The sequence below is a fragment of the Fukomys damarensis genome, unplaced genomic scaffold (assembly GCF_012274545.1).
Source record: "Fukomys damarensis isolate Sample0158 unplaced genomic scaffold, DMR_v1.0_HiC HiC_scaffold_5, whole genome shotgun sequence".
In the NCBI taxonomy this organism is placed as follows: Eukaryota; Metazoa; Chordata; class Mammalia; order Rodentia; family Bathyergidae; genus Fukomys; species Fukomys damarensis.
In genome coordinates this window covers 627,345-639,870 of record NW_022900917.1, presented here as the reverse complement: position 1 = coordinate 639,870, position 12,526 = coordinate 627,345, and the positions used below count along the sequence as shown (strand labels likewise).

The window sequence follows — 12,526 nt, the reverse complement described above, 5'->3', positions numbered from 1 at the left end:
AAAATTACCAGCAAAAATAAATACTACAACCAGAGAAACAGTTGCTCTTTAAAATATTATCTGGAATTAGTCACTTTAATATTCCATTTTGACCTCAAAGAGTTATAATCCATAATGACACATACTTTATGCATTACAAACTTGAATCACATCTGACGTGTAAGTCCCTTACCTACTGACTAAGCTTAGCCAACTACCAAGAATAAGCATCTCTGTTTTTGTGGCTCTACATAAACAACATGTACAAGGGCTGGGGATTTAACTCAATGGGAGTGCACTGGACTAGCATGCATAAGGCCTTGACTTCAACCCGCAGAACTGAAGAAAGAGAGGAAGAGAGAAAGATAGGAAGCAAGCAAACATGTTTTCTGCAAACCGCACCCAAAAGTATACCAACTTTTATAGGGAATAACGCAAAAAAAGAGAGAGAGAAAGAGAAAGAAAAGAAAGGAGAAAGAAACCACCAACAGAAGACAACCCACAAAGTGAGAAAAAAAAAATTTGCCAGTTGTTCCTCAAAGAACTGCTCTCTAGAATATATAAAGAACTATAAAAACAAAACAAAACAAAAAATAAACCCAAACCAGATCCCTGAAATTTAAAGACCAATCCAAAAATGGGCATTTGAAATGCATAGACTTCTCAGATGAAGTAAAAACAGCAAATAAATATATGAAAAAAATGTTCAACATCATTTATCATTCATGAGTTGCAAATGAAAACAATATTGAGATTCCACCTAACTTCAGAAAGAATGGCTGCTATCAAGAAATCAATCAATAACAAATGCTGTGGGGAGAAAGGAACCCTTTTCCACTGTTGATGGGCATGTAGACTGGTGCAGCTACTGTGGAAATCATTAGGGAGATAACTCAAAGAACTAGGATTAGTGTGAATAATCTGCAATAATACATAAGATCCTAATAAGATTACTGACATTTAGAAATGGGAAGAAAGGAGCTAAAGGTGTAGGGAAGGTGGGATGGGTAGGGGAAGGGTAATAAGGGAAAAGAAAAAAATGTGAGATAATGAAAAGATGAAAATAAAGTGTTTGTAGATGGGGAGGGGACGAGGGGGTGAAGGGAGGGCAGGGGTAAGGGGAAAAAATGAGAATCAAGACTTGTCATGTAGAGGTACAAGATTCCAACAATGAATGTAACTGTACTGTATCCCTAAAATGTACCAATAAACTCAATTAAAGCTGAAAAAAAAAAAAAGAACTAGGATTAGAGGTCCAATCTGACCCAGTTATTACCCTGCTGGGTATCTTCCCAAAAGAATTAAATGCATCATACCACAGTGATATATGTACACCCATGTGTATGGCAGCACAATCTGTAATAGCTAAATCTTGGAAATAGCACAACTGCCCATCAATTGGAGACTGGACATGCTTCATTTCTAAAATGGAGAACTACTAAGCCATAAAGAAAGATAAACCAGTCATTTATAGCTAAATGGATGCACCTTAAAACCATACTCTTAAGTAAAATAAATAGGAAACGTGTAAATACTATTTCTCTGGTGTGAGAAACAAAGTGTAAATGAGGTCTAAAATGTACAGTAGATATTGTGAAACAGGAAGAAAATGCTCAAAGAGGAAGGGGAACTATGGAAGTGGGGTAGGGGAAAGGCAAGAAAAATATGAGAAAAGGAGGAAATAATAGAAACAAAACTTCTGTAATAGGGAAGGGAAAAGGGGTGGAAGAGAAATAGAAAACAAGTAAGAATCAAGACATATGATGTACAGGTACAAATTCCCTATGATAAATGTGATCATAAAGTACACCTATACTGTACCAATAAACTCAATGAATTAAATGAATACAGATAGACAGATCAATAGAAAGCAAAGTGAGACCAAAGAAATCTAGAACTCCAAACTAGCACACAAAGAAATCCACTGTGCATAGTGGTCAGCAATCTTTTCATCATAGTAATTACTAAATGATAACACTTGAAAGTAGTCAAAGAATTTATTATATGTAAAGTGTCACACTCTGAGATAACAAAAGGTAAAAGAGATGGAGATGGAAGGAAAGGTTACACTGTTTCTTTTAACTGTGGGTTTGGGAATTTATGAAGACACTGATAATGTCAAAGAGTTACTGTACAAAGCTTCCAGAGTATGATTCTATTTCTCTAATTATTTTTAATTCAAATCTAGCTGTCTTGACATACCTGAGAATCCTTTTAATAAATGGTGTCCTGTTCCCTATAATTCTTGGATAAACGCATTTTTGTCATACTTATTTTTAAAAACTAAAGTCTCAAAAGCATATCGAATATTACTTATATTAAATAAATTAATCTGGAAATTATATTCTTAAAGTAAATGATGAACTTTCCTGTACAGCACTGGTCTTTAGTTAGCCTTATTAAATCATGACTATTTTGAAACAGTTTTAAATCACTGTAAAAAAATACATACCCCATGCTTATCTGCCAGGTAGTCAAACAGCATCCGACCATCCCTTAATAAGAAAAAGTGATAATTGTACTTCATAGGCCACAGAAAACAAAATAAGAATTACTTAGTTGTACCTGGAAATTGTGTGTTCAGTTTCACATCTAAAGTAAAACCTTTAAGTTTTTTAGGCAACAGAATCAGAACAGTCTATTTTCATAGTAAGGTTAGTAGTCTAAGGGATAACCTATATAGAATGGTAGAATATTTTTGATAGATAATATGGTCTTGTGAGAAACTCAAATAAATGTACTATAAAAACTAGAAGGAATTATTCCCACATATAAATTTTACCTCCCTCCCTAATCTGTTAATATTTTTTATAAGAATAGTGATTTGACAAAGTTACAAAATTAATACATCAGGCAAACTTACATAATATCTATGCCACATATGCCGTACAATTATTACTCCCACCAAACTGCCACACAAACCAATTTAACTTTTCTCACACCAGTCTGGCAGGCAACTAAAAGACAAGCTGATGACAAAGGCACCGGGAATGGAAGACAGATAGGCACAGTTGTCTTCCTTACAAGCAGTTTCAAAAATTAAACACATTCTTAGCCTGCTGCCAGGAAGGAATGTGCTGTAGTGCATCTTTGGAAAGCATTATTCTACTTGAAAATGCAGTGGCAAGGGGACATATCCTCATTCAAACTAACATGGGTACAGTACTGAACACACTACGTACAGGACATTGTAACATGAAAGGGCACAGAGGTTCTAACACCTGCTGTGGATCTCAGTGAATACCTGTCACATCCCTTACACTGCTCAGGTACGTAAGACTGTTTTCTGGCTGCTATGTATTTCTGAGACATATGTTCAATGTAATTTGGGGGGGGGTTGGGTTTTTGTTTTGTTTTTTTTTGTTTTGTTTTTGGTACTGGGGATTGCAGGTGACGGCACCACTGAGCTAAATTCCCGACAGTTTTTTTTTTTTTTCTTTTTTTGGTATAGGGGATCAAACTTGGGTCCTTGCGCTTGCAAGGCAGGTGGCAGCACCACCGAGCTAAATCCTTGGTCCTATTCAACATAATTTTAAAAAGAACTAGGAAGAAGTTATTACTTTGAAAACAGGTAATTTAGAAATTTGGTAAGATCACAAATTTATAACATTTAATACCTTGATTTAGCTCCAGCCTAGTGCCTGTTAAGCTACAAAGAACTCTGGTCTTCTGCTATTGGGTGAATACAACTTATGTTCACCTTATTCATACCCTGGGATCCCATTTTTTTCCCAGTCTTAAATAAACACACTAAAAAGCACCCTCAATTTTTTGATGTACTCTATCAACTGTATTTCAGCTGTCCCTTGGTGGGAACTTACACCTATCATGAAGGTCTGCAATGATTCATTTTACCCTATGGGTATAAAAATAGTTTAGTATGACGGACGTACATATATTGACAGAGCTGCATCTAAGATGTGCTTTATTAGAATATGTGTCTTTATATATTTCTGCATATGTACATAGTATAAAATGGCATAGTATACGTATGGCACAGTAATTGTGTAATACTTGCTGCCTTTTCAAAAATACAGTATCTTGTTAATACTTTCCCAAATCACAAATAAAACTTTAGAGCCAATTTCTACAATGCTAGTTTGAACACATATTGTAGAAATTAACATATGCAAAATGGCAAAATCTTTAGCAATTCCTTAAGTGAACATATCATAATGATAATATTTAATTTTAGGCTTTATTTTAAAATATCAGAACCCAAAAGGTTCCAATTAGTTATACGTATTAAGCAGCCTATGTCATAAGCATAGGCATAAGCCCAGCCTATGGCTGGGCCCTGGCCTCTCACACTATCTGTGTCACTCACTGATAGGGAGTGAACTGCACAATCCTGTGTTCTACAGGAAGTTCAACGGCTCCATGACTGCTACTTGTAAGGTGCTACGGCACCTTTCCAGCTGTAACAAGCAGAAACGTAACTAGGTATCACCAAATGTCCCCACAAGCAAGAGCAGATAGAACTGTACCAGAAAATCAAGTCTGAGTAACAAGTAAAAAGCCTTTTTAAAAATGTTAACATTAAGTTGAGCATGGTGGTGCATGCCTAAAAACCCAGCTATGCAGGAGACAGAGGCAGGATGACTACAAGATGGAAGCCGACCTGGGCAATTTCATGAGTCCCTGTCCCAAAAACTAAAAAGGTATGACCACCTATAAAACAGGGATAAATGGAAACAAACAGATGAAGAAATCATCTAAGCCATGAACATTTACTGTGGGGTGCAAGATAAAACTTGACCTGATTTTGACTAATCTAGGAAAGAGAATTTTTAGAATCTAAGTTAAGAAAAGATCACCTAGTCAGGTGTGGTAGTGCATGCCTATAGCCTCAGGACTCAGAAGCTGAGGCAAGGGTTTGAGGCCAGCCTGGGCTATACAATGAGACCTTGTCACAAAGCAAAGACAGAGGAAGAGATTACCGGGTCGACTGCATTTGCCTAGTAGTTTCTGGATCTTCAAACATTTTCACAATTGGTTCTGTTTCTGCCTGAAGTTGTTTCAGTTGTGCAACAACTGTGGTTCTTTTTTCTCTCAAAGCTAATGAAAAATGAAAAAGAATGCTATGATGTTAAGGAATATTAAATGTGTTATTGCTTGCCATGACAATGTCTGGAAAATTTCAATTTACTTAAACTACACATCAATTTATTTACCCCAGATACATTCAAACGCCAGGGCCACCAACTGGCTAACTTTCCCAGAGTCACAATTCCTTTTTCCTAGCAACACACAGGCACATAAAGGAACAAGAAGGCCCCGTCTATACTTAAGTGAAACGGGGTACACACAGCCTCTGGGGGAGGGGAGAGGTGAAAAGAGGGCAGGAAACACTAGCCACTGATTTTTTTTCAATTAGGTCAAATGGGATTTAAATCCAATCAATGTGTGGTTTTTGCTATAAATCCAGTCTCTAATCTCTTAAATCAAATTCTATAGCTCCTTTTTTATTACCTCACAAAAAGTCTGAGAAAACTTGCACATAATAAGGTTTTGCTGGAAAATTGAAGAAACAGTTTATTTGTGGAGGGTGCACTGGCACATGCCTGTCATCCCAGACACTCAGGAGGCTGAGGCAGAAGGATCACTTCAGCCCAGGAGTTTGAGGCCAGCCCAGGTAACAGACCAAACCCCATCTCAAATAAAGAAAAAGGTAATATGAAATGTTACTTTTTCCACTACAGACTAAATTACACTCATATATTTTATTTAATTAATTAATTTATTTTTTTTGGTACCGGGGATTGAACTCAGGTCCTTGTGCTTGCAAAGCAGGCCACCAAACCACTGAGCTAAATCCCCAGCCCTACACTCATATATTTTAGAAGGGTATTTCTTAAAGACAGAAGAGGATCTGTGATCAAATTCTGAGAAATACTTTTTTAAACAAAAAATTATACTTCTCTAAGCAAAGGAAAAAATACTTATCGTATTTCCCAAACTTACAGAACTACAGTTTTTGTTGTTTTTTGCTGAGACCGGATCTCACTATGTACTTCAGACTAGCCTAGAACTCACTCTGTAGCACAGGGTGGCTGGCCTTGAACTCACAGCAATCTACCTGCCTCAGTCTCCCAAGTGCTGAGATTACAGTTGTGTGACACTATACCTAGCTAGGACTACAATTTTTAAGGAACAACCATTTCATAGAAACCTGCCCTAGACATTCTCTAACTAGAATGTGGGACCACACTGGACAATGAGTAAGCAGGTATGGCTGAGGCATGGCCCAGAATCTGAATTTCAAAGCAGTTCTCTAGGAGGATGGATAATTGGGAGCCATTTGGTAACTACAAGCTATACTACAAGAACAGGGAGTGGGGTCCACTTCTAAGGCTCTGTGGAAAAGCTGCAACATTCTCAGGGAGTTCTTGGGAAAAAATCTGAACTCTAGGCCAACTTCAATGATATATCATACAGAAAAACTGAAGGTCTGACTTTTCCATGGGGAAAAAATAACACCCTTTAGAAACTTCATAATCTTTATACTATCTTCCACCCTAACAACTTTAAAATCACTCATCATCATTAGGTTTTTTTTAGTTAAAACTCCTTTGTAAACCACAAAACTTAATGTACACACTCCGTCACAAGGCAAGCTGCAGATGGAATGACGACACTTACCATGGGGAATGTCATCAGAATAAAGGTTTTTGTACACATCCATTGCGAAGTCAACCATGTTGGTATCACTAAGAAGATCCAACTTCCCTTGTAATAATTCTTTCTCATTATATATCTGGAAAAGAAAATTACTTTCTAAGGAATATATTTACATTTCCCAAATAAACTGATTAATACCAAGATTATTTCACCTGGAAGTGTGCTTCATGAAACAATCTTTCTTAAAATAGAATTATTAATTCATCCTCTTGCAACAGGGACATAAGAATATCTGCTTACCCAAAGATATGAACACAAAGGCAATGACACTAGAAAGCCATTTCCACCAGGCTGGTCTTAACTCAGTACTTTCCTACCTCAGCCCCCCAGGTGGCCAGGAATACAGACTATAACTGTCTTATTTTTCTTAAATCAAGCTAGATTTTATCCTTTCTAGACAAGGTTGTACACAACCAAGAAACCCACACTGTCTTCACTACAAAGCACATAGAGCTATCTCCTGTCTACATTTAGGTAGTTAAGAAGTAGTTTCCCTTACAACCCAATGTCATCCACCTAACCCTCCTGACACCCACGTTTTTGCACATCAACAGTTGAGGTTTTGTACAACAGTTCCCAGACACCCTCTGGAAATGAAAGCAACATCCATCCTGTAATTTAACACTATCACCTAAGTTTTGCTTTGCAGAGTTCAAGGAGTGTACTTTAATCAACAGCAGAGGGACCAAATAGATGTACACACCAATTCACCTAAACATCACACAAATACGCACTGTTATGTTGAACAATATGTAAGGATTCTAAAAATAAAATTCAGGCTGAGTCAGGAGGATCAAGGCAAGTTAGTGAAATCTTATCTCAGAAACAAACAACAAAAGCAACAAAATGGCCAACAGGCTGATGAAAAGGTTCTCATTTCATTAATCATAAAGAAAATGCATACTAAAACTACAAAAAAAAAAAAAAACCCAAAACCTGTCAATATCAGCTCACTCTGCTGGCAGGAGTATACCCACTTTGGAAAACTGTTTTTATCTCCTAAATACATACTCTGTGACTCCTAAGTTCCCAAAAGAAGAATGCATATATTTAAAGTACATTCTAAGAATCTTCACAGCACCCCTATTTGTAATAGCCAAATCTATCAAAGACAGAATGGATAAACAAATATGATAGGTTGATATTCAGCACTGAAAAGCCTTACCTAATACTACCCTAAAAACCTGGATGACTCACATAGTAATGAGTGAAAGAAGTCAAAGGAAACAGTAAATAGAGCCTGACATGGTGATACACACCTGTAATCCCAGTACCTGGAAGGCTGAAGCAGAAGGATCACTTCAAATTTGAGGCCAGCTACATAGTGAGTTCAAGGCCAGCCTGGGCTACATAGAGAGATCCTGTCTCAACAAACCCCCTACCCCCTCACCCCACAACAAAAAAAACCCCAAAACAAACAAAAACTAGAATAAATACTAGTCAAAGCCTAATTCCATTTATATAGAAATCAAAAACAGGCCAGGAGTGGTGGCACACACCTGTAATTCCAGCACTTTGGGAAACTGAGGAAGGACTTAGTGAGAACTTGTCTCAAAAAAACACGTTTTTAAATAGAAAAAAAGGACTGGGTGTAGCATAATGCAAAGGTCCTGAGTTCACTCTCCAATAAACTGCCCTCTCCACACACACACAAACACACACACACACACACACACACACACACACACACACACACACACACAACAGAGGCAAAGCAATCTGTCATCAGTATAAGACCTTGTCTTCTTTGGGATGTGAGCAATGACTAAAGTTAGAAAGCAGATTTAAAATGTTCACAATGTGACACACTGATCTACATGATATTAATATAAGGTGGTTCACTGTTCACTTTTTGAAAATTCACTGACCAGTATATTTATACTGGTACACTTTTACAATCATTACACCAGATTAAAAAGTTACTTCGAAAATCCAAAACCAACTTGCATGGTGGCACACACCTATAACCCCAGCACTCTAGAAGGCAGAGGCAGGAGGACCATAAATTCAAGCCCTGCTTTGGCAATGCAGCAATGAAGCAAACATCCTGTCTCAAAATTTTTAAAAAGTGAAGAATAATAAGAGCTGGGCCTGCAGCTCAATGTAAAGGCTGTGGAATTACTTACTCCCTAGTATCATGCAAAGAAAATTGAGATTTGCTGTTAAACATCCACTTCCTGGCATACCAATCCTCCCCAGAACCCCACTAACAGGTTTTCATGGGCGAGGTCTTTTTCTCCCCACTAAAGAGTGGAGGATTTTGCTCCTTTACTCACAACCCTTACTGCCTTTCCTCAAATCCACACCTGCAGGGACAGGTGGCTCAACTCTGCCCCCCAGGCCCTTCTGGAGAAGGAAGAAAGCACTTCAGATCTGAGTCAGGAAGCAAAAACTACTAGGCATGGTAGTGCACGCCTATAATCCCAGCACTTGGGAGGCTGAGGCAGGAGGACTGACAAGTATGATGCCCAGCCTGGGGTACATAGTAAGTTCAAGGCCAGCCTGAAATGCACGGAGAAACCCTGTCTCCAAAACAAAAACCATCAAAAGTTACAGTTCTTAAAAGTAAAAAAAAGCAAAAACAGAATACTACACAACAAATCTGTAAAAAAATATTTCCAGTTTTTAAAAAAATTTAAATAAAAATATAACCAGAGTGCAATTTTTGTTAATACAAGAAAATGAAAAGATTTTTAGAAGAAACATTTCACTTAATGAAGTATAAAATCAATATTCTATAATAGCAAATATTTATCTGTTGAAAGCTACCTATAGCTGCAGACCATACAGAAACAAGCACAGGGCTGTTCTTTGGTTCCTGGTACCCAGTTTGCCACCAATGTCTTGAAAACAGATCCTATTTTTTAATAGATTACAATCACCTTTTGCTATCTCTTCCTATTACCATCTTCCACATAGCCAACATGTATGATTCTTTAAAACTCAAGCCTTGGGCCAGGGATTTAGCTCAGTAGTTCCGCTGCCTGCCTTGCAAGTGCAAGGACCCGAGTTCAATCCTTCATAAGCCCCCACCCCAAAAAAACACCTCAAGCCTTAACATCCCCTATTACACAAATTATAACAACTTCTACCCAGGACTTCCTCACTAAAATGCAGCTTATACTCATCCCCTCCTTCCACTACTGTGAGACTCCTCCCCACCCCACACCTTGTACCTGGCCCCAGTGTTACTCTCTTGGTGTCACTTTCTACCTTAGGTTGGCATTTTAGATTTTTCAAGGATTTTCTCTTCAGCACTATTATCGTTTCCTTCAATTCTCCTCCAACCACACACAATTCAGTCTCAACATCTAGCTCTGGAAAAGTCATCTATTTTCTAGGTTCTAAGGACAATTAGAAAAATGTTTCAAAACCTAAGCAATGTTACTTGATCACATCTGTGCGTTTCTCTAATCAGTAACACTTTTCATTAATCTCTAAGTGAAATTTATTTTCACGCTCACTCGCAAACGTTTCTACACTACTCTTACAACCTTCCACTGCTCCTCTTTCTGACCACCACCAACATGTCTACTGGATGATTTCTGATCTCAGCTGGGTCCTCCACTTAGAGATCCTCATACTTTCTTTGCTCAATCTTTTCTTCACTCTTCAAAACCTTCTTCCTGTTCCCAGCTGGCCTAAATTCCAACAGAGAACACTTAAGAGTACTTACTGTCTCAGAAGACCTAAATACTTTATATGTACCATCTCTTGAATTTTTCTAACAAACCCACAAAAGAGGGGATGGGCGTGGCAGCACATGTCTTTAATCTCACTCAACACTTGGGAGGCTGAGGCAGGATCCCCAAGGGGTCCAGTCTAGCCTGGACTATACTGCAAAATCCTGTCTCAAAAAGAAAAAAACAAAAGAGGGAAAAGAACCTGCTTCTTTTGCGACAGGGAGACTGACAGACACAGGAGCCTAATGCAGGTCTAAATTCAGAGCCCATCTGTCCTTCCACTTCGTGTGTCCTTCCACACGAGCATAAAAAGCAGTCACACATAAATATGTATTCATTTTATTATTTATTAAATAGCCACTTAAAGCTGTTACACCAGGCTCCAATTCATGTGCTGAGAACACAGCAGAGACAGAAAATTTCCTGGGACTTATATTCTCCAACACTATGAAATGTATCAAATTCTTCTTACTGCAATCAATTCTCACACACATCCTGACTATCAACTATACCCTAACCATCTATTCTTCAAGACTCAATGTATCTTCTCCAAGTCCTTTCTGCCCACTGAAGGTAAAAGAATCTTCTCACTTTTGGCAGCACTTTGCCAAGAAATTACTTGTCTGGTTTGCATTAACTTTTGCCTTGCAGAGTAGACATCAAATTCTAAGGGACAGGTAAGATTTTAATGATGAGATACCTGGGCTTTATTTTGTATTTTTCACATTTCCATGGCCCAGTATTTAGTAGTCACTAAGTATGATGTCTTCCTCTCTATGTTAAAACTGTCTTAACCAACTTTCTCATTCTCTCATAGTTTTGGTCTCACTATTTGGAAACTAATTTATGTTTACACATTCCCCCCTTTCTTTTGTTTGCCTTGAAAAATCAGAGCATAAAGAAAACAACATGAAGCTCAGTTATTTTAGAAGTGTTTCTACATGTAGCTCGTAAAGGGTTTCAATAGGTGAAATTATTTATATCCATTCAAGATAGTTACGTATGACATTCTTATACATTTATCGAAAATAAACTTAAGTGTTCCCTAACATTAACAATTTTAGGAAAGTTCATGATGATATAGGAGATAAGATGTGGCAAAGCAGGCTGGGGAAATGAGCAGGACCTGTCAATTACAAGATCCTGCCAGGACCTCTATGTAGAACTTCTCAGAGCCCCCACGAGATGTGTAAGACATTAAAGATGTCATCCCCGGAAGTTTGCTATGGTGAGTTCCCACAATAGCCCATCCTGGACCCCTGAGTGTTTCTCAAACACTGTTTGTACTTTTATTTTTGCTTTTACCCTTTTTCTCTTTGATCTGCCCAAGTTTGCCCTACAGAGTTGGTTTCTTCCATACCCACCCACCTCGCACTTTTCAAATAAATTTCTGGCACCATTTTTGGGTTGTTGTGTTCAAGTTTTTGTTCGAGGGAAGAAGGACCTGAATACTTTTGATTGGCGATCCACTTCTAAAGAAACTTCTCAATACATGAACATGAGAATCCCTGTCTAATAAATGAACCGTAACTACCTGGGAACTCTGAGAAGTTACCAGAACTATCTAATGTTTATTTGTAGGACTTCTTTCATTGTAGTTGTGGCACACAAAATCCAGCCCCTAAATCTAGAATTCCTTAAGTAGGCTTATAGTGTAATCTGCTTCCAGAAATGGAACCCACTTACTTTTTGGACTAAATTCAAAGTACTTCATCATACCCATTGTACCTATTGTAGTTAAGATGTATTAACTTCCCAATAAACTGAATGTGTAATTAAGCTTAGTATTTCTTTTCATCTATGTTTCCTTTCAACCCCATAAAACTTCTAGGGTTGAAACATGTTTTTAGGTGAAGTTCCAGAACTACATACTTACTCAAAGTATTTCAAAGAGCTAAAAGGCATGTTAAGACCCAATTCAAATTATTTCAAGATTGTACATTCCAACATTGAGACTGTGGGGTTTTGTATTTTGGTCTTCACCCTCACTGACACACTATGCTACGCTTCCAGGAAGTGATTACTCAGCTAAACTCCGGAAACTTAACGCAAAGAATCCACAACTTGATGGAAACGAAAGAGCTTTTTGGTCTAAGTGTTAACAGGTCTTCCAAAGCCTGGGCCCCAAGCCCAAACACACGCCGCCCGCCCCAGCACCAACACCCCAGCCCCCTTGGTCCGCC

The 12,526-nt window shown here is 38.0% G+C and overlaps 1 protein-coding gene across 1 annotated transcript in view; it reads right to left on the bottom strand.

Moving 5' to 3' along the window:
• Positions 1-12,526, bottom strand: part of Eif3e (eukaryotic translation initiation factor 3 subunit E) — a 37,307-nt gene that overhangs the window by 24,367 nt on the left and 414 nt on the right. The window contains exons 2-4 of the mRNA XM_010615723.3: positions 6,622-6,736; positions 4,920-5,037; positions 2,432-2,474 (exon numbers count right to left, since the gene is read on the bottom strand). Of these exons, the coding sequence (XP_010614025.1) occupies positions 2,432-2,474; positions 4,920-5,037; positions 6,622-6,736 (276 nt within the window). The remainder of the gene's footprint in view (positions 1-2,431; positions 2,475-4,919; positions 5,038-6,621; positions 6,737-12,526) is intronic.